At 46.3% G+C, this 22,545-nt stretch overlaps 1 protein-coding gene across 1 annotated transcript; it reads right to left on the reverse strand.

Annotated features, from left to right (window-relative positions):
• Nucleotides 1-6,039: 6,039 nt before the first annotated feature.
• LOC134487826 (acyl-coenzyme A thioesterase 1-like) lies at nucleotides 6,040-22,101 on the reverse strand. Its single transcript, XM_063289906.1, has 3 exons — nucleotides 21,610-22,101; nucleotides 7,263-7,465; nucleotides 6,040-6,880 (listed from the first exon to the last, which is right to left on the reverse strand). The coding sequence occupies exons 1-3, from the start codon at nucleotides 22,061-22,063 to the stop codon at nucleotides 6,281-6,283; spliced, it is 1,257 nt and encodes a 418-aa protein (XP_063145976.1). The 5' UTR covers nucleotides 22,064-22,101; the 3' UTR covers nucleotides 6,040-6,280.
• Between the last annotated feature and the right edge of the window lie 444 nt (nucleotides 22,102-22,545).

The following is a 22,545-nucleotide window of genomic DNA, read 5'->3' on the forward strand; positions in this document are numbered from 1 at the left end:
AAACAAGTCCGGGCAGGTTCCTCCCCCCAGGCAATTTGCATCAAGCACGTGAAAGGAGACAATCAAATACAACCTCTTCACCTGGCCAAAATGATTAGGTACAATAGCAGCTTAATCTGTTAGTAGGAAAACCTCAACAGAGAGTATACAACCCTGCCATACTCCTTTCCCAATCCTTTCCCAGTCCATTGTTCGGTGGTCTGTTCTTACTGTTGCTACTTGGTCATTAGACAGATTCCTTAGGAGGCAGACAAGATGACTTGGTATCCCCATACCACTAAGAACGTGCCACAATTTGTTATGGTCCACACAGTCAAAGGCTTTAGAATAGTCAACACGACAAGGTAACGATCCTTTGCTGAAGCATAGTGGATGAGCCTTATCTAAATATCAGCCAAATGATTGTTCTCACTTGAAGATTCAGGGAATAATGTTGGCAGAGTTTGGGGCCCACTTCCTATGTGATTCTATGAAGGATCAAGCTGATAAACACATAAAAAAAACTTGGAACAAAATGAATGGTTGCTGTTCCTTAAATACAGCTGTTATTAAAATATGTGGCTTAAGAGAGGAAACCTTTAGGTGACCGAGGAATGTACTTAACATAGAAGGCCATAGTAGATGGAGTGAGGATGCTAAAGATAAGATCAGTATTATATCTGGGCGGTCCCCACCCCTCCACCCACCTACCAAAGTTTTTTGGGGGGGAGTTTTAAAGTTTTCCTTTTTTTTTTTTTAATTCTCTCTCTCTCTCTCTCTCTCTCTCTCTCTCTCCCTATGACACGTAAACAATCATTTTTAACAATTCCAAAGCAAAAGATTCGACTATTGTTAAGTCTGTTTTCATTTTGTAATGATCCATTGGATCCAACCCTGAAAATGCTAAATAATTTGACTTACATTTGTTTGTATGTGTAGGCAAATAATATAATTCTACAAATATTTTTGACAGACGAGGAGAGGAGAAAGCAGGGAACCATAGCCACACATCCTGTAGGTTTTGTTTCCCTCTTTCCTCCAAAAGACCATCTTAGCTGAACAGCATTCTTAACTTAAGGGGGATAATTTTTAACTCATAATTTCTGACATGCTTCATGGCATTAGAAAACACGAGTTAAATATTTACATTATTTAAAATGCACATAGCTAATGCTGACTAAAAAGTTTTCCGATTAGCTCCTTTCTTATTTTGAAAATGCATTGCCTTCTTTTTAGCCATCCCCTACTCTGGATATCATTCCAGTTTATATTTTTAATCTTACTACTACTACTAATAATAATAACAACAATGTTAATATGAAAGACTGTATTAAGAATAGGAAATCATTTCACTTTAACTTCTGGCTGCTGTAAATTGAGCCAGCTTTCTATCAAATATGCAAATACATAATTATATAAGTACAAAACCCTGAAGCATACAGTGAATATCTAGCAAAGCCAATCCATAATAGGAACTTAAGAATGTAACAGAAATTCATTTTTTTGCTTGAAGAGCTGTAGCGGGTTGATCAACACTCTGCAACCAAATCAAAGGTTGCATTAATACTTTTTACCCATTTTCTCCCATGCACAATACTGTAATCTGTTCAGGATCTTTTAAAATAAGGACATTTTTCTTATAAATGTAGAAGTCTACAGCTTTGCATACATTAGCCAGACATTATTTTAAAAAGGCAATTGAAGTGATGTGAACAGTTTTCAAAAACACATTAAATCAAGCAGAAACCTCAGCTTGGATTAAAAAGAATTCACACAAAAGAGGGAGCCTGAAAAGAAAAATCACACAAACAGCAATGCTAAAAATACTCCAGGCAGCGCAAGGTTGAAGAAGGAGGTCTGCAGTGGAAGTCAAAAAAGTCAAGATGGCAGCCATGCCCCTGCAACAGAAGCCTTGTTCTTTTTTATGTGCATTGCAACACAGGTAAAAAGTGCGTAGGCCTTCAGTTGCATAGCCACAACCACCAGAAATCTCCTATTAAGGAACATCAAAGGATTCTGTGAGTGGAGAGTTTGGACTTGATCTCATAGGTCTCTGGCTCTTACCTGGCATTCTAACCATCAAACTGTATTTCTACTGATTGTATTAGAATTCTTCTCAGCTGATTCTCAGAGTCACATACTATAAGTGAGATGGGCGGCTGTATAAAATGAAATAAATACATAAATAAAAAATTCCTTTCAAAAGAGGTTGCAACACCTGTCAGACCATTTGTTGGATCACAGCAGTGTTTTTCAAACTTGGCAACTTTAAGATGGGTGGAGTTCAACTCCCAGAATTCCCTAGCCTGCTGGGGAATTCTGGGAGTTGAAGTCCACACATCTTAAAGTCACCAAGTTTGAAAAACACTGGACTACAGCTTCTACCAATGGCCACACTGGTTGGCTGACAATGAACATTGTAGTCCAACACATCTGGAGGGATCCAGGTTAGGGAAGGTTACATTATATTTCTATTAGTAATGTATATATTCCAATGGAAACATTTCCATTGATTCATATCACAGACCGTTTCCTAATTTTTTTTCTGTATCTACAAGAAGGAAAACATATCAGGAAAACTAGCATTCCGCAAATGCCATTCAAAGGTCAACTTCTCCACCTTCTTAGCCTAACAATTTTACAATATCAGGAAGAGGAAACATTTCTCCTATTGACAATTTCCACTCCCCAAATTCTGAAGTCATATTTCTCCATCATGTAATGATTAGGAGCCCACCAAGTAGACACATTCTAAATGCATGCTGAGCACTGCTGGATCAAAGTCCTGGCTGTAACTCATAAATTAACAAGTCAATCCCATCAAATGGGTCAGGGTTACTGGTATGCACAGCTATGAGCAACTATTTTGAGTTTCGGTGTAAATGTGGATCAGATCAATTCATAAGCCATTTGCAGTAGAAAAAGTCAGAAAACTAAGCTGATCTGAATGTGAATTATTATTATTATTATTATTCATAATAATATATTAAGTTTATATGCTGACCAACTCCCAGAGACTCTGGGCAGAATAGATGTATATATTAAATATTTGAGTTGTGCTGGTTCATTAGAATAAAAAAATACAAGAAAATATACTTATTAGATGTCAAAACAAAACGTTTTAAAATAAACCACATACTTTGTAGAACTCATCTTCGGTCTGAATGGTCCATTAAATAAAAATAGCAAAAAGTGAGGTTTTCAGATGTGATAGAAAGCCCTAGTTTGGGCTATCATATAATTTCTGATTTAAATGTTTCTTTCATGTCTGATGAGATCTAATGTATAAAATAGGACTGAGATATATCAGTAAGAAAGGATCGTGTTTAAAGTTTGTAGTAAGCATTAAAAATGAAGCTTGGATCGTGGTAGTAGGAGAGTTCAAACTGTATAGTTTCATAATTAAGTTTCAAAGAGTTCCCTTTATCTACTCTACTAAAATTGAGACCAAAATAAATATAAACTCTAATTGCCCAAAGTCCTGCTTTAACTGTGGGTTGCACATTTAACATATTTTCAGGAGAGAAATACATACAAACTTCCTCATGCAGAAATTTTTATGATATTCTTTATTAGTAGATTTTTATCTTTAAACAATATATTTATTACAGATTTTTATATACATTATCTTCATTTTCTTAAGTACAAATATAATTAATTCAAAATATTTAGAAAAATAGTTCAAATTATTACAAAAGAAGTCTTGCAAAGTCTACAAGGTATTTATTTATGTAAATAATTTCTTAGCATAATGTATGTAACTTATTTGAGAGTAACTTACAGTATATGTTTGATATGTGACTTTAAATCATCTATCCAGGAAATACTGGGCAGCAAACAAAAACAAAAACAGCCAATATTTACAGGTCCATTAAAAAGTAACTGGATCAGGGCCCCTAAAAATCTCATTATTAACACATCAAATGAGAACCAGCTTGGTTTAGTGGTTAAGCCACCAAGCTAGAAACCAGGAGACCGGGAGTTCTAGTCCAACCTTAGGCACAAGGCCAGCTGGGTGACCTTGGGCCAGTCACTGTCTCTTAGTCCTAGGAAGGAGGCAATGGCAAACCACTTCTAAAAAACCTCTGAAAAACCTTGCCAAGAAAACTGCAGGGACTTGTCCAGGCAGTCACCAGGAGTCAAGACTGACTTGAAGGCACACATGCACATCCCAGAGCTCCTTTACTATCCTGGCTCTGTTGCCTCAGAGAACAGCCAGCTCCTCACAACCTCCTGGAAGGCTAACAGGATTGGACTGTTCATATCTCAGGGGGGAAACTATTGTACAAGCAGACACCAATGCAAAGAGGGCACACTTCCTGGGACCCAGAGTATTGCTACTTTGTATGTTCTTTGCTGTACTGAAGCGATGTGTTGCATTCATCTGCCTGTGTACATTTTCTCTCCAGTAACTAATCCAAACGTATGTATATCTGTTGCCTGTGTGTGCAGGTCTAAACAGGAGGGTTACACATCTGCATGTTTTCCCTTGTGTTACAAGTGTTTTTGTGTGCACATGTACACTGGGAAGCACATATGTTCTGCTCTGCATCACACAACCAGCTGGGAAGAAGGGAATTTTCAGCAACATGCCAGGCCACTTTCTCTAAGGATGCATGAGGGAATTTTTTCTGGAATTTTCTTCTCTGCAACCCTTGGCCAGATCCCACTCCATTTTTGAACTTCATCTTTCTTTGCCTGCTTCTCTCCCCACACCACGTTTGGTCCCATTCTATTAAGTTTTCAGAGGGTTGCCCTGTTATGGCCAGACATGAGACAAATCAACTCTGAGCTGCTTTATGTGTTTTCTAACAACGTTCACCTGGGACTGGGTTAGAGTTAACAGAGGGAAGGGAAAAAGCAATCAATTAAGCTTTGTCTTGAAAAATCTTAAGTATCTCAACAAAGGTATCACATGATTTGAAGGGCAGAAAAGTGTTCCCTAGCTACATCAACCCATTTAGACTGAGGCTTTCTTTGAAGAAGGGTTAACTGAACAGCTGGCCCTTCTCAACTCAAGGCTCAGTCTAAATAAGCAGGAAAGACAAGTCAACTTGCAGCTCCTGGGCCACCTATACCCAGGCAGATGAGAAGAGCTACAGCCTAGAAGGGCAGAAGAGCAAAAAAACAAACAAACAAGCAAGGCAGGGACGATATAGTCAGCTAACAGAAGGGGAGGAGGGGGGAAAGTCTTCTGCAAGAGATCAACTTAGATCTCTCAACTGTTGAGAGACCTGTGGTGAGGGTCAGCGACCTAGCACCTGCTAGAGACTCCTTGCCTGAGTGTTTTTTGCCTCTCTTTGTTGAAAGGTGCTCTAAGTGTTAAGACCTGGCTCTGCCAACCAGCTTGGGGATCCAAGAGTGGTAGGCAGCCCTGGTGGTCATTGGTGGCTTGAAGATGCTCTCTCTGCCTTTTTAGTTTTTCTCTTTTAGCTTTGTATTTTTTGTACTTTTTATAATGGTTTTTATGACCTTTTATTTGTAAGCCACCCAGAGTCGCTTGCATAGTGGGATGGGTGGTGTATAAATTTGGTAAAATAAAACAAACAAACAAACAAATCACAGTGGAAAGAGATGAACCCAAAGATGGTCCCTGCCCTTGCAGTGGAAGGGTTCAAGGCACTATGCTTCCAGTGTCGTTGGCAGCAACACAATTATTTTGTTCCCTTTCACAGCACAGGAAAGGGATGTTGCTTTCCTGACAGCAGAGGGGCTTGAAACCACTATACCACTACTGACATATGTAGTAGAAGCTTCATGATTTTATTACCAGAATGAACTGTGAATATCTGAGCGTATGAAGATGTATAGGTGGGAGAGAAATTGTATGTAGTATTGAGGTGGGAGAGGAAGTTGTTTATGGGGTACAGCAACTATATTCAGGTGGGCTGTATATGCACGTACAGTTCACTTGTGTGGGCTCACTGCAGCCACCCAAAGCATGATGACATACCTAGTATGTCCTTATGGTTCACCTCTAGTCCACAGAAATAAGCTGGAAGTCAGATTATTCAGGTTTTTGTAGTGTACTATGAACTGCTAAATTAAACTACAACTGACTGGCGAGAGGTATAGATGCATTTATTAAATATCATATTACATGTATAAGGTGCTTAAGGCCCTCCAGCTGGAAGGGTTTTCACAAATTGCCTTGTTGAGATCTGCTGTGCCTTGGTAGTATACCTGAAAGTGAAGTATACCTTTCTAGAGACCATCACTCTGGGTTTAACTCTGTCACCAATGAACATCTCAAGTGGAACAGGCAATACTACATTCTTGTACACATGTACAAAACTGCACCCTATAAGATACTTTTCAAAGTTGGCTCCAGCAAGTGTTGTCTGAAAAAGGCCAATATTCTTTGCCAGGCATCTTCCTGTGCCTGTGCATGTTCTTTCCAGTTTCCGCCCCAGACTATGAGAACTCCAAATACCTTGTGAGCTGAAGCATAACATAAGGGCATATAAGGGGGCTCCAAAAGGTGCCCAGCTCCAGGATAGCAATAGAACTCCACATGACGTCCACTCTGCTGAAGGCGATTAACAGCTTCTTGGCAGAACATCTGACTTTTCCAGTTTCGGTCATCCTGTCCAGATATGAAGAGGAACTTGCTTAAGGACTTTTCAACAGGGATGCGGCATGGCCAGGTAGATGGGTCTTTGGGATCGTTCATTATTTCAGAACAATCCTGTAGGTTTGTATCATCAATAAATTTGATCTTCTCGAAATCGAAAGGATGAGGAGGAATGGTGTGTCCTTTCACTTTCAGGGGGATAAAAGAATTTACCCCTGAGCCAGAAATGCTGACAACAGCTTGGATGCCTGACCAAAATGTAGCTAAAGCAAGGCCGAGATCTGCACCTTTAGATATTCCCAGGACTCCAATCCTCATAAATTTAACCTGAAACAGCAACCGGAAAAGGATTACCATAACATCCATATCCATTCTTCCCTCCATTAATTAAAATCTACCTCCTAATTTGGTGTTCTCCAGATGTGCTGCAACATAGTATTCAAAATACACAACACATCTGGAGAGCAGTAGGTTGAGGAAGGCTGCCCGAATAGAACTTTTGCAACACAGGGTAGATCTGTTTTAGTTGACCAAACCTAAGATTACTTCAACATCAATTTAAGATTAGTTTGTACTGAGATTCATAAATGTAAACTTAAGTTTTCAGTTCCAACAAAATTTCAGGTTAACTGCATTGTATGCTTAACTACAAAAGCACCAAATTACTTCTTGCTCAACAGAAAAAAAATGATCTTAGTTTGCTTTTTACCTTCTGTTGTTTCTGCAAGAACTTTATTGCTTCACCAAAATAATCTAAGTCAATGAACTCTGGGAAAGCTGGAAGATCCTCAAAAGCTAAAAAAGCAAGAGCCAGTGTAACAAAACCTCTGCTTGCCAAAAGACTTGCTCTGTACTCCACAAGACCACCTGCAGATCCATACAGGTCAATAAGTGCTGGGAATGGTCCAGGGCCTAAAAGAAGACATGAAAAAGAACAGGGCCTTATTAGAAAACCACACAGGCAATCAAGAAAAGATTTGACATCAGAAAGATATATGTGCCAATGGTTTCCACATGTACAATTAACAGAAAGATTTAAAGCTAATGAAGGTTTTTTTTGGTTTTGAACGCAATACTGTAAAACTGAATTTGAAATCAAGTTATATACTAATGATGAACATCTTATTGCTAAAAATGTATAAGCTTTTGTTGAGACTTGAAACTGAGGTTGAACAAGTTAAAGATTGTAAAGATGTGGGTTAAAAATATTGGGTACTATATACAAATGGTGTGTATATATATATATATATATATATATATATATATAAATAAATAAATAAATAAATGGTATAATGGCGGGGTGAGCTCCCGTTGTTAATCCCAGCTCCTGCTCACCTAGCAGTTCGAAAACATGCAAATGTGAGTAGATCAATAGGTACCGCTTCGGCGGGAAGGTAACGGCGTTCCGTGAGTCATGACCCGGAAGTGTCCCTAGGGACAACGCCGGCTCTAAGGCTTAGAAACGGAGATGAGCACCGCCCCCTAGAGTCGGACACGACTGGACTTTACGTCAAGGGAAACCTTTACCTTTACTTTATATACAAATGGAACAATGAGAAAATATGTGGATGAAAGGGCTGAAATTTACATTATGTTCTAACCTTAAAGAGAATTTTTATAAAATGAGGTATCAATGGTATTTATCACCAGAAAAATTGTCAAAAATGTATAATGTGACTTTATACATTTGTTGGAAATGTGAACAACAAGAAGGGACTTACAAGAAGGGACTTTTTATCATCTTTGGTGGGCATGTAAAAAAACTAAAAAAATTTGGACTCAAATACATATATTAATCCAGAAGATTTTAAAGATAAATATACAGTCAAAACCAGAGACATTCCTTATGGGACTGATGGATAAACAATTGGAAAAATCATATGGAACTTTGTTTTTATATATGATATTTTTTTATATATGATAACTGCAGCGAGTTATCGAACAGTGAAAGTTATTTCTCATGCCAGTAAGGTAATGCTCAAGATCCTGCAAGGTAGACTTCAGCAATTCATGGAGCGAGAATTGCCAGATGTACAAGCTGGGTTTAGAAAAGGCAAGGGAACTAGGGACCAGATTGCCAATATCCGATGGATAATGGAAAAAGCCAGGGAGTTTCAGAAAAACATCTATTTCTGTTTTATTGACTATTCTAAAGCCTTTGACTGTGTGGACCATAACAAATTGTGGCAAGTTCTTAGTGGTATGGGGATATCAAGTCATCTTGTCTGCCTCCTGAGGAATCTGTACAATGACCAAGTAGCAACAGTAAGAACAGACCACGGAACAACAGACTGGTTTAAGATTGGGAAAGGAGTACAGCAGGGTCGTATACTCTCACCCTACCTATTCAACTTGTATGCAGAACACATCATGCGACATGCTAGGCTGGATGAATCCAAGGCTGGGGTTAAGATCGCTGGAAGAAACATTAACAATCTCAGATATGCAGATGACACCACTTTTATGGCTGAAAGCAAGAAGGAACTGAGGAGCCTCATGACGAAGGTAAAAAAAGAAAGTGCAAAAGCTGGGTTGCAGTTAAACCTCAAAAAAAACAAGATTATGGCAAACCAGCTTGATTGATAACTGGCAAATAGAGGGAGAAAATGTAGAGGCAGTGACAGTCTTTGTATTTCTAGGTGCAAAGATTACTGCAGATGCTGACTGCAGCCAGGAAATCAGAAGATGTTTAATTCTTGGGAGGAGAGCAATGACAAATCTTGATAAAATAGTTAAGAGCAGAGACATCACACTGACAACAAAGGTCCGCATAGTTAAAGCAATGGTATTCCCCGTAGTAACTGTAAGGATCGCCTTGTCGTGAATAACTCGCAGACGCTGAGTTACGAAAACAGTTTCTGGGTTTATTCAGAACAGGTACAGTCCAGGTAAAAAGCCGAGAGTAGTGCGGCATTGTAACAGGTTCAAATATATTACCTTGTATCCGCCAGTGTTCCTCCCCCCCCACCATTGCTCCGCCCTCCTTCCCGGAACTCCTTAATTGGTCATATCCGGGCCGTTGGGTCTGTGACTGCGCATGTCTTGACCTCGCCCTACCTGACTCTGCCCTGCTCGTTGTCGGGACAATGGTGTTGATGGTTGAGTGCCGGCTCGGCCCCTCTAAGGTATTTCCAGGCTATTGCTTTGTATTGTCCTACTAACTACTTCTCCTTTTCCCTATGACTAAGACTTCCTTTTGTCATGTGGGCACTGCCATGTTTTGCCCCATGGCAGTGCACTCGTGACATACCGCCCTCCCCAATGGAAGGAAGAGGGGGGGGAGCGGGGAGAAGAGGGGAATTCCCAAGGAGGGGAAAATTCTTTAAACCGCGGGTTTGGCAGGGTATGCCTCGTGGAAAGTGCAGACTAAATCGGGGGCTCGCACATCGCGGGCTGCTACCCATTCGGGTTGTGGGAAGTGTTTCCATTTTACTAAATATTGGAGGGTACCCTTACACTTGCGGGAGTCCAGTACTTCCCTTACTTTGAAATGCTGCTGCTCATTGATCATGATGGGCACTGGGGTTGGTTCCTGCGGGTGCCACCACGAGTGTTGGACTGCTGGCTTGAGGAGGCTGCAGTGGAACACTGGGTGCAGCCGTTTTAGATTGTGCGGGAGGTCTAACTTTACTGTGACCAGGTTTACGATCCCTGTGATGGGGAAAGGTCCTATGAATTTTGGCGCCAGCTGAGCTGCCAATCGGAAGGTTGGCGGTTCGAAACCACGCAGCGGGGTGAGCTCCCGTTGCTCGTCCCAGCTCCTGCTCACCTAGCAGTTCGAAAACATGCAAATGTGAGTAGATCAATAGGTACCGCTTCGGCGGGAAGGTAACGGCGTTCCGTGTCATGCTGGCCACATGACCCGGAAGTGTCTACGGACAACGCCGGCTCTAAGGCTTAGAAACGGAGATGAGCACCGCCCCTTAGAGTCGGACACGACTGGACTTTATGTCAAGGGAAACCTTTACCTTTACCTATACTAAATCCCCTACTTGAAAAGCCGGCTGCATTTGTCTGCGTGTAGCTTGTCTGCGGCTTGCGCCTCCCTGAGTGCATCTTTGATGACCGGCCAGGACTCCGCGATCTTTGCCCCCCATTCTCCAGCGTCCACTGCTGCCTCTGGTGGCTGCGGGAGCTCAGGGATGGGGATGAAGTCCCTGCCCGAGACCACAGTGAATGGGGTTTTCCCCGTGCTTTGATGGATGGCGTTGTTGTATGCCGTCTCTGCGAGGGGGAGTAGCTCGACCCAGTCGGATTGCTGGTAGTTCACGTAAGCACGTAAGAACTGTTCCAGTGTCGAGTTAAGAACTTCAGTCGCGCCATCTCCCGCAGGGTGATTCGCCGTTGTGAGGGCCTGTTTGGTACCGATGAGTTTTAAAAAGGCTCTCCAAAATTGGGAGGTGAAGTTTGACCCCCTATCCGTGATTATACGGGATAGGCAGCCATGCAGGCGGTACACGTGGGTCAAGAATAATTTCGCCAACTGCTGTGCCGTTGGAATGGAAGCGCAGGGCACGAAGTGTGCCTGTTTGGAGAAGAAGTCTTTGACAACCCAAATGACCGTCTTCTTTTGGCTAAGTGGCAGGTCCACGATGAAATCCATGGAAATTTCTTCCCATGGCCGGGCGGGGCTAGCTACTGGCTGCAGTAATCCCTGGGGCTTTCCCGGCAGTCGTTTGGTCGCTGCGCAAACAGGGCAGGACTTGATGTATTCCTTGACGTCTTTCTGCATCGACGGCCACCAAAATTGGCGCCGGATTAAATGGAGGGTTTTTAGGAATCTGAAATGCCCAGCCTGCTTGCTGTCGTATGCTCAGCCAAGTACTGTCGCTCGCTGTGAGTCTGGGGCATACAGTCGCTTTCCAACCCATGCGAGACCCTGCTCCATGGATACTTTCCCAGGGTTCGCCAAAAGCCATGAGTCGGATTTCAGTGCGGAGGCGAAGTCCGCTTGAAGTCCCCTCAGTGTCCGCGCGCGCCTGCGGTTCGGGTCGAGTGGCTCCGCCGGCATTTGTGGGGCGGGAGGGTTGGCCCGTTCCGCGGCGCGGCTTCTGGTAGTCGCGGCTAGGCCCAGCTGGGATGCAGAGAATATTGTTCCCATGACTTCGGGAGCCGGTTCGTCATCCTGAGGGAGTCGAGAGAGCGCGTCTGCTAGGAAGTTCTTCTTCCCGGGGATGTATTTCAACTTAAAATTGAACCAGCTAAAGAATTGCACCCAGCGGATCTGTTTTGGGTTTAGGTGCCGAGGCGCCTGGAGGGCTTCCAGGTTCCTATGGTCCATCCATACCTCGAAGGGGTGGGTTGCCCCCTCCAGGAAGTGGCGCCAAGTCTCCAGGGCCGTTTTCATGGTGAATGCTTCTTTCTCCCAGACATGCCAGCGCCTTTCTGTCTCGGAAAACTTCCAAGACAGATATGCACAGGGCTTGAGGGTTTCGGTAGCGTGTTTTTGCAGTAGGATGGCCCCTATGGAGAAGTCGGAGGCATCTACTTGCACTACAAACTCCTTGTCGGGGTCGGGGTGGGCCAAAATGGGTTCAGATGTGAATAGGGTTTTCAAACGTTCGAACGCTGCCTGACACTCGGGGGTCCAGTTGAGTACCGCCCCTGGGTTCTTCACTTTATGGGTCTCCCCCGTGCCCTGCGTGCATAGTAAATTTGTCAATGGTAGTGCTATCTCAGAGAACCCCTGTATGAAATTTCTGTAGTGATTTGCAAATCCCAGGAATGATTGTAGTTGCTGTCGTTTCCGGGCCTTTCCCATTCGAGGACAGCCCTGACCTTCCCCGGGTCCATTTCCACCCCCTCTACGGAGATCCTGTAGCCCAAGTAGTCTATACTAGACTTGTGGAACTCGCATTTCGATAGTTTAACGTACAGTTTAGCGTCTCTGAGTTTGGCAAGCACCCGCCGCACTAGTTCTACGTGGTCCCTTTCATTCTCCGAGTAGATTAGAATGTCATCAAAGTATACCAGTACGCCTTTGAACAAGAACTCATGTAAAACCTCGTTAATGAGTTGCATGAATACCCCCGGGGCTCCCACTAGACTGAATGGCAGGACTTTGTATTGAAAGGAGCCCAAGGGGCAGTTAAAAGCCATTTTCCATTCGTCACCCGCTTTAACTCGCACCCGGTAATATGCCTCCCTCACATCTAGTTTGGAGAAGACTTTCCCCGTGCATAGGTGTGCCAGTAGTTGCTTTGCCAGGGGCATTGCATACTTGTTACATAGAGATATTGCATTCAAATTTTGATAATCGGTACAAAGGCGTAGCGTCCCATCTTACTCCTCGCGAAAGAGTACGGGGGCACCGACCGGGGAGTTTGCCGGTTCGATGAAGCCCCACGCGAGGTTTTTGTCTATAAATTCCCGCAAAGCCGCCATTTCCCGCTGCGACATCGCATATGTTCTTGGCTTTGGCAATTTCACGTGGGGAAGCAATTCGATCCAGCAGTCCGTTTTACGATGGGGGGGTAGTTCGTCCGCCTCCACTTCACCGAATACGTCCACAAGGTCGGTGTACTGGGATGGTAGGCCCTCCAGTAGGGAGCCCTCTCCCGGAGGTTGAACGATTTCTCCCCTCCCCACCGACACAGTGATGTTCTTGGCCTCAGCCGGCACTTTGTATGTCCCATTGTCAAATGCGATCGATCGGGCCTTCCAATCGATGCGGGGGTTGTTGCGCGTGAGCCATGTGATGCCCAGAACGACCATGGGCCGGCCCACCGGGGCGACGACAAATTGTATGGCTTCTCGGTGTGTGCCCAACCGAAGGGCAACCACCCTCGTCCCTATAGTCGCCGGTCCCCCCCCTGCTGTGGAACCATCTAACTGCTGGAATTCCAGTGGTTCCGGGAGTGAAAAACGAGGTAGTTTCAGTGCCGCAACTATGGAAGGGTGGATTCGATTTCTGGAACGTCCCGAGTCTACGATGGCTCCGACTGTGACAGTCTGGTCCCCAAAATTTAGTTCAATGGCGATTTTGAGGATCGGGATGGATGTACGCACGTTTCCGGCTCCGCGCATCTTCTCTCCCACCTGCTCTTTCACGCCGTTTAGAACAGGTGGAAATTGTTTCCCGCCGGCTGCGCTGGCGAGTGTGACGCGTCGTCAGTGAAGTAGACATCTTCTGCCTTGTCTGTGGCGGCGATTTTCCCCGCTACGATCTGCGTTGGGGTTTTCGCCTTTCCGGGTAGGTTCTGCGGTGGGGTTCACGGTCTGGGCTTCATCCTCTGCGGTGGTCTAAGGGGCAGGTCTCCCTTGCGAGGCACGTTGCAGTCCGCCGCTCTGTGTCCCTCGTGGCCGCATCGGAGGCATTGCCCCCAAGTGAGGCGTCGTCGTCTGTCGCCGTCCCAGGAGGACTCCGGCCTTGGTGTTGGCTCTCTCCCGCTGGGGAAGCGGCCGTCGCTCTCTGCCGTCAGCCGAAAAGTGTTGAGCGTGTGTTCAGCTTGCCCAGCCACTCGAATCCATGCAGTTAAGGAGCCCAGGTCTTCGTGGTTCAATGTCCATTGCAAAACTTCCCGGTTGAGGCCCTCTTTAAATCGTTCGATCAAAGGCGCTTCTGACCAGTCCGGGAGCTTTCCCGCCAAGGTCCAAAATTCAAGGGCATAGTCAGCGACCGATTTGCGCCCTTGGCGGAGTACTCTGAGCGTGTTTTTCACCCTTTCTTTCGCCAGCAGGTCCGCAAAGTGTTGCTTCAGCGCTGCGAGAAAGGTGTGGCAGGATGCCAGGGCAGGATCTCGGGACTCCGATAGTTGCACATACCAATCGGCGGCGCTGCCCTTCAGTTTTGCGGCAAGTGCTGTAATTCGTGCCCCCTCAGACGCGAAGCAATGTCCATAATGCTGTAGGTAGTTCGCGGCGTTGTTCAGGAAAAAGGATAAGGTCACGGGATCGCCTCCAAATTCCACGGTGAAGGCATCCGCGCCCCCGCTGTTCCTAGGGGCTTCAGCCTGTAGGTGAGAGGTCACGCCATCCACCGGAGCGGTCCGGGGCCCCGGAGTTGCGCTGTGTGTCTGGTTTGCCTCCTGTTTTCTTTCGGCTATCACCAAATACTCTATCCTCCGTTCTAGTGTGTCCATCCTGGAATGCAGGGCTGCGAGGCTGGCCGATACATCTGGGGGGATGGTGTGCGGCGTTGCAGGTCACTGCCTGTTTTGCCATCCGACTGATCCCCCTGCCGGTACGGGTGATCACTGCTGGCTCCAGGCTGCCGGGGCCATCTCCAGCTGGGGTTCTGCTGTGCCGTCCTCTCTGGGGAATAGCCGGTTCGTGGGGCATCCTTTCTCCCGGGCGCCCCACACCGGGCTGCAGCTGTAGTCTATGGGCCGTCCTGTGGTTGATCCCCAGGGTGGTGTGCCTTCGATTTCTATTGTCAACTCCGCCGGTTTCGTGGGGACCTCTGTGGTTCCATACTGGGTCGCAGATGCCTGGGTTTCGGCTCGTGTACTCATCGCTAGCTGTGTCTCTCGCGAAAAAAAATTTTTTTCGGTAGAGGCTAGCAGATTTGTGATGTTACTCTCGGCTTTATGTAAGGATCGCCTTGTCGTGAATAACTTGCAGACGCTGAGTTACGAAAACAGTTTCTGGGTTTATTCAGAACAGGTACAGTCCAGGTAAAAAGCCGAGAGTAGTGCGGCATTGTAACAGGTTCAAATATATTACCTTGTATCCGCCAGTGTTCCTCCCCCCCCACCATTGCTCCGCCCTCCTTCCCGGAACTCCTTAATTGGTCATATCCGGGCCGTTGGGTCTGTGACTGCGCATGTCTTGACCTCGCCCTACCTGACTCTGCCCTGCTCGTTGTCGGGACAATGGTGTTGATGGTTGAGTGCCGGCTCGGCCCCTCTAAGGTATTTCCAGGCTATCGCTTTCTATTGTCCTACTAACTACTTCTCCTTTTCCCTATGACTAAGACTTCCTTTTGTCATGTGGGCGCTGCCATGTTTTGCCCCAGGGCAGTGCGCTCGTGACAGTAACATATGGCTGCGAGAGCCGGACCATAAGGAAGGCTGAGAGAAGGAAGATAGATGCTTTTGAACTGTGGTGTTGGAGGAAAATTCTGAGAGTGCCTTGAACTGCAAGAAGATCAAACCAGTCCATCCCCCAGGAAATAAAGCCAGACTGCTCACTTGAGGGAATATTAAAGGCTAAACTGAAGTACCTTGGTCACATAATGAGAAGACAGGACACCCTGGAGAAGGTGCTGATGCTAGGGAGAGTGGAAGGCAAAAGGAAGAGGGGCCGACCAAGGACAAGATGGATGGATGATATTCTAGAGGCGATGGATTTGACCTTGGGGAAGCTGGGAGTGGTGACAACCAACAGGAAGCTCTGGCGTGGGCTGATCCATGAAGTCACGAAGAGTCGGAAGCGACTGAACGAAAAAACAACAACTGCAGTGAGACTTTTGTATGCTCAAAGGCAGAAATATTTGATTTTACCTACAATGGAAGAACAGATGGTAAAGATGATAGAGTTGGCTGAGATGGCGAAATTGACAGCTTTAATCAGAGAAAAGACAATGCCTAATTTTATGGCGAATTGGAAGCCCCTTTTGGACTTTTTGTGTGAAATTCTGATATACGGATTTGAAGATTAACAATATTAGTTGACAATAGAAAAAATGGATGTTATGTTGTAACCATAGAGTGAGTTTAATGTACTTTTTACTTATATCTGTTCTAAAAGAAGTCGGGAGTTAATCCTTTTTCTATTTCTCTTCTTTTTTTTCTGCGCTTCTGTTCTCTTTCTCTTTATGTCAGACTCTGCCTGCTACTCAATAAAACACAGACGCTAATTTGGAGAGTTAGGCTCTGATTTTATTTAAGCATAGAATGCAGGCCCATTGAAAAGCTGAGAGTGTTGGTGGAACGCCAGCGGTTTGGGGAGGGGAAGGCAGGGCAGATTGAGTGCCGCGACGATGTTGGGGTGAATCAGGTTCCTGGAGCACCCAGAGTCCACTAGCGCTTCGGCCGTGATGGTTCTGGGGCCGTAGGCAAGGCTGATTTTCCATGTCAGGAAGGAGCCGTCGTCGCTCTTCCTGGGGTTGTTGCGCCCCTTCTTCACCACCTGCCCAGCGGCGCTGCTTAGAGCAGGTGGGGAGCGTTTCCCGCCAGCTGTTCCAGGGCGTCGCTGGTGTCCCCAGCGAGGTAGGCGTCTGCGTCCTCGTCCAGGGCAGCTAATGCTCCTGTCAGTCGCCGGGGGGGGGGGGGGTTGCTGGTTTATGCAGCGTCCTCGGTGCGGGTCTGGGTGCGTGGTCCGGTGCTCTGTTTGTGGAGCAGTCTGTCGCTCAGTGCCCCATTTTCCCGCACTTAGTGCACGGTCCGCGGGCAAACCTCCACTGTTGGTCCGCATGCCAGGTTGGTCCCGGCTGCGCAGGTGGTCCTCGTGGGCTGAGCGGGGCTTTGTCGTCTGCGGTCGTCAGCAGGAACGTGCGCTGTGCGTGTTCTGCTTTGCCGGCGAGACAGATCCACCCACGGATTGGGTCGTCCCGATAGAGTGCTCATTGGAGCACCTCTCGGTTGAGGCCCCTTTTGAACATCTCAATCAGGGTAGCCTCTGACCATTCGGTGATTTTCCCCACGAGGACTTTGAATTCCAGGGCGTAGTCGGCCATCGTCCTTTTGCCCTGCCTTAGTGCTTGAAGTGTGCACTTTGCCCTTTCTTTCGCCAGTGGGTCCTCGAAGTATTGTTTTAGTTCGGCGAGGAAGGCATGGAAGTTAGTCAAGGCTGGGGCTCCGGACTCGTACATCTGGACGTACCAGTCGGCAGCCCTATCCTGAAGTCTGGTGGCCACCGCCGAGATTTTAGCAGCTTCTGAACCGAAGTATTGTCCGTGTTGGGCTATGTAGTCCTGTGCGTTGGTTAGAAAAAAGGACAATTTCGTGGGGTTCCCGTTGAAGTTTACGGAGAAGTCCTTTGCGAACCTTGCTTGCAGCGGGTCCCCTCCCCCCGTGAGCCTTGCCGTATGGCCCCCACTGGCATGGGTACGCCCGCCCCTGCGATCGAAATTCGGGCTTGGCCTCTCCCGCTTGGGGTTTGGGTTGGAGTGGGTACCTGTGGTGCCTCAGTCTTGTGGTGCCCGTTGGCCATCAGGGACTGGAGCATGGATTCCAGGTCGTGTACCCGGGCTTCCAGGGCTGCGAAACTGGCTTGCGTGTCCAGATCGGCTGGCCGTGATGCCGTTGGGTATTGGCCAGTCGGCATTTCGGGGTAGGAGAGCTCCCAATTGGGGTAGGGCGGTTCCATCCGGTATCCCGCCCTGTCGGCCCAGTCTGGGAGTGGTTGGTCCGCGACCTCGTCCTCCGCTGGGATTCCCGCGTCTGGGCTGGAGCTCCAGGTCCGGAACTGGGGTGCGGTGTGGGCAGGGAGGGTGTCCGCGGCTCCTGTGGAGTGTGTTGTCTCCGGCCGTCGTCGGGTCGCCTCTGCCTCTTGCGGGGCCTGGAACTGGGGAGGGGTGTGGGCAGGGAGGGTGTCCGTGGCTCCTGTGGGGTGCGTTGTCCCCTGCCGTCTTCGGGTCGCCTTTGCCGCTAGCTGGCCGTCTCTTTCGCCTCAGGTGCGGGTTGCCGGCTCCATCGCTGTTCCCGGTTCTGCTTCTCGCCGTCTGGTTCCTCCCGCGGAGCTTTTCCGTCCAGTGGGGCTTGGCGAGGCTGGTTTTGGTGACTCTCAGCTTTCTGTCAGGCTCTGCCTGCTACTCAATAAAACACAGACACTAATTTGGAGAGTTAGGCTCTGATTTTATTTAAGCATAGAATGCAGGCCCATTGAAAAGCTGAGAGTGAATGAAGCGCGCCGGGACGGGATTTAAATAGCCCGCGCCGGTCAGCGCTCCACCCTCCTTGCTCTGAGTGAGCCCCGAGCCCTGAGTGTCCTGTTGCCGGTGGGTGAGGGGTCGCGGGGCCCCTGCTGGTGCCCTGGGCATCTTCTTAAACTTCTTCCTCCGGCCGGTGATGAGTTTAAGCCGGGCGATAATGTCCGTGATTGTTTTGACAGCTTCGAGCATGCCTTGTGCTCGGGCGTTGTCAATTTCTCTCTTTGCAACCTTGTGTCTTTCTATCAGCTTTTCCAGCTGGAGTCGTTACCTTGTTGCCGGTGTCTGTTGCTTTTTATTGTTAGTCAGTTGCTTATCCTTTAATCCCTTTGCCCCTTTTCCTTGTATTGTTGTGTGTGCCATTGCACTGACACAATCATCACAACGGTGCTCATGACACTTTATTAGTTTCTGTTAGGTTGTCATGCTCCCCGATCAAATGTTCCCAGAACATCTTATCGTACTCGCATCCATTTTGGTGCACTGCATGTCAACCTGCAAGTCAAACAGCAGGGACGGGGAGCATGGTTGGAGTGTAAATCATTTTGTTTGGACTATCTTCCAGCACCAAGGTCATCCACAGAGAACCGATGCAGCCATCTGCTGGCACGAGAAGGAGGGGTGCATACCTAAGGGGGCAGTGGGGGGGGATTTGGCTTCACTGGTCTTTTGAATTGTAGAAACGCGCGGGAATTTTCATTCGCAACTTTTTCTCTGCACTGAATGCTTCGCACCATTAAAATAGATGTCTAAGCAAAAGCTTATGAGTTGCAATTTAATGGGAAGTTGAGTGTTCCAGTCATCACATAGGTTTTATTTGTTTTAAAATTTAATAAAGTTATTTTTAAAAAAGAAAACCACACAGGCAGATATTCTTAGAAAGAAAATTCGAAAGATGCCAGCCCTTACAAACTCCACAGCTTAAGACAGCCTTTTCCAAGCTACAGCTCTCCAAATACTGGGTGGCAAATCACAGAAACTCCAATCAGTATGTCTAGAGCAAGATTTCTCAACCAGGCTTCTGTGGAATCCTAGGGTTCTGCGAAAGATCTCTAGGGTTTCCCTGGGAGATCGTGATTTAAAAAATTATTTCAAATTCAGGCAACTTCACATTAAAGAAGTAAGTTCACTCAGTTTAAGAACACCAATGCCTGTATACAGGCCTACACATGAAACAAATATAATTTTGTAACTTCTGGCCTATATTTGAGCCTGAATGTGCAGGGGTTCCCCGAGGCCTGAAAAATATTTCAAGGGTTCCTCCAGGGTCAAAAGGCTGAGAAAGGCTGGTCTAGAGATTTGGAGACATCCAACACTCCTGGAGGACAAACCCTGGAGATAGCTGCTTTAAGTTTACTTAGTGACACCTTGCTTTATTGCCTAGTTTATTAAGATAAGTGGTTTCCAGGGAGTGGCTCTTACCTATAATAGTGCTCAGTTGTGAAACAGCCTTCCTAGTTTTACAGATCTGGAATGCTCTTCTATTTTGATCTGGAATAATTCAGTATTCAACTAACTAGTTTGATTTAATGCTACTGGTTTGATAAATTACAGTTTCCTCAGAATTTTATCCAGGTTTATGGCCTACAACTGTGACATTTTAGTCTTTAATTTCTTGCAATATATTTTGTGTCCACAGCCAGAGCACCTAGGCTTGGAAGGGAATAAGAAAGAGCACATGACATAGAATTGAGAGTTAAAAAGAAGCCACAGGTTCTTACTGAATACATCACAGAGATAAAGTACAGTATTCTAGCAAGGACCTGTAATGTTTATGTGTGTTTTACAATCCATGTGCTCTCAGAAATGTAAGACACAATTTGTCTTAGTCTAAGAAAGAAAAAAAAATGGTTGTCACTACTAACAGTTCATGTCATCCTTGGAACTTCAGTTCCTCCGCCACCTGAGGGCTTGTATCCCGAACTCCTTTAAGGAAACCACTCAATTACAGATTTATCAGATATATCAGAAAGGGAGACCAAATGTATATCCATGTCTGCTCATTCCACCTGTTACAAGCTAGTTCCTGAGTGGCTAGAAGGGGAGCAGAAAGCTGATTCTAGCAAGAAAAAGCAGCCCTCAGTTTATGGCAACCAGAACAGCAGTGTGGCCTTCAGTCCTGCTGTAAAACCCGAACAGAAGACCTTCCTACACAAACGAGAGTCCAGCATACATTTGTCTCTGTGTGGTATCTTTTATGCACAAAAACAAAAAGAATTGTTCAAATCCTTTAAGCTATGAATAATTTTCCTGTACATATAATTTTTTTCATAAAGAGATTAAATTCACAGGGGGGTCGTATGCTTCAGATTTCACACATGGGCAGGTATATTCCTCAACAGAAGTTTTCTCTGAATCCTGAAAAGAAGTCATGATTTAATCCCAGATTAAAGACCTCATAAGGCTTTATCTGGAAAAATGAGTAATAAATACATTATTTTGTGTATTTCATGGATAGACCTAGCCACAAGCTGAAATCTTGGTCATGCAGGTTTCTCCTTCCTCCGATAATTGTCTCCTCACATCCACACCAAGTAGAAACCCAATAACCCACTCCCTTCTCAGCACTTGCAACTTCACACAAATAATTTCATCATTTTATTTATGCAAATTAGACCCCATCTGACAGAGATATATAAGACAAAATAAAAGACAATTAAAAATGAACCAACTAATTAAAACTTCATTCTTTTAAGAGAAGAAACCTGTAATACAAAGTAGACAAGAAGCAATTTGAGCTAAAACAAGGTTGGCAGCCATAAATAGACTGGAAAATGCTTGGCTGAAATCTACAGCAATTTCTAGAGACGCAGCCTTGCTCACTTGCTCTAAGATTATTATTATTATTAGTTTGTTTGTTTTCTATCCTGCCTTTATTATTTTTATAAATAACTCAAGGTGGTGAACATACTTAATACTCCTTCCTCCTCCTCTTTTCCCCACAACCACCACCCTGTGAGGTGGGTTGGGCTGAGAGAGTGACTGGCCCAAGGTCACCTCAGGCGGGACTAGATTCATATGGCTCGGAGACCCGACTCGGCTTGGGAGCCTAGAAGAGAAACGGCTACTGTACAAGGATGGAAGGGGGGCTCCTCAGTTACTGTTATCTACCTTAAGGATGAACTCGCTTCCGCGAGTTCACTTGCTGCCCGCTTTTCCACAGGCTCCTTAAGCGTGTTTTAGTCCCGCACAGATTTCAGCCCCGCGACCCTGGGATGTCAGCCCAGCCACTCGTGCAACTCACCGGACGGGGAGAAAAGCGTGGCTCTGAGCCGGCCCTCCCGCACGGCCTCTCTTTTCACGCCCTCGGCCAGAAAGCGCCTCTCGCTGCGGCAACTGCAGAGGAGCGAGCCAGTGACTCCACGCCCGTCGTACACCTCGTAGGTGACATAGAAAGGGGTGAGGACGTTTTTCTTAGCCAGTCTTTTATAGGGCCTTTCGGATTGCAGAGTCCACAGTAGGCCCATGGGCTCGACCCCACGGTAGCTCCCACCCAGCGAGGCGGAGCAGCTGAGGTCCAATTCTCCGTTACGCTCAGCCCGATAGTAAGCACACGACTGGAAACGGTCCCCACTTTCATCCACCAAAGAGGCCCTGACTGTGACCTCCTGCAGCGGGGAGAGACCCTCGATTTTCACTTGAACGGGATCGTCGTACAGGCACGTAGGGGAAGGCAAGACCAGAACGCGCGCGGCCATCTGGGCTGTTTTGCTAAAACAAGACAACTTCCCTTTGCTCTCGCGCAGCGCCGGCGCTCGTTTAGGTCGTACCCCTGTACCTTTTGCTCCCAGCCTGTACTGTGATCCAAAGGAATATTGCTGGGAACAAAACCACGTGGTGAGGGTTTCTGGGAAATGTAGTTCGTAAAAATCACAAGGCGAGCCTGTTTGTCGTAATGGTTAAGGCACAAGGCTAGAAGCCTGGAGATTGGGCGTTCTAGCTGGGTGACGTTGGGCTACCACTTTCTCTCAGCCCTAGAAGGAGACAGTGGCAAACCACTTCCGAAAATCTTTGCCAAGAAAACTGCAGGGACTTCTCAAGGTTCTTGTCAGTGCCTGAAGTCAACACTGACACCAAGGCACGCGAGTGCTCTCTCTCTTTTTTCATCACATCCACTTTTTAAAATAAAAAACTGTTCTTAGAAAAACAGGCACACAAAGTATTCCATTTTGGTTCTCCT

This window comes from Candoia aspera, chromosome 1 (assembly GCF_035149785.1).
Source record: "Candoia aspera isolate rCanAsp1 chromosome 1, rCanAsp1.hap2, whole genome shotgun sequence".
Lineage (NCBI taxonomy): Eukaryota > Metazoa > Chordata > Lepidosauria > Squamata > Boidae > Candoia > Candoia aspera.

Coding starts and splice junctions, on each gene's coding strand:
- LOC134487826 (XM_063289906.1), bottom strand. CDS start 22,063: ATGGCCGCGCGCGTTCTGGTCTTGCCTTCCCCTACGTGCCTGTACGAC. Junction 7,466..21,609: donor CACGCTTTTCTCCCCGTCCG/GTGAGTTGCACG, acceptor GTCTTCTTTTAG/GCCCTGGACCATTCCCAGCA. Junction 6,881..7,262: donor TCTTGCAGAAACAACAGAAG/GTAAAAAGCAAA, acceptor TTGCTGTTTCAG/GTTAAATTTATGAGGATTGG.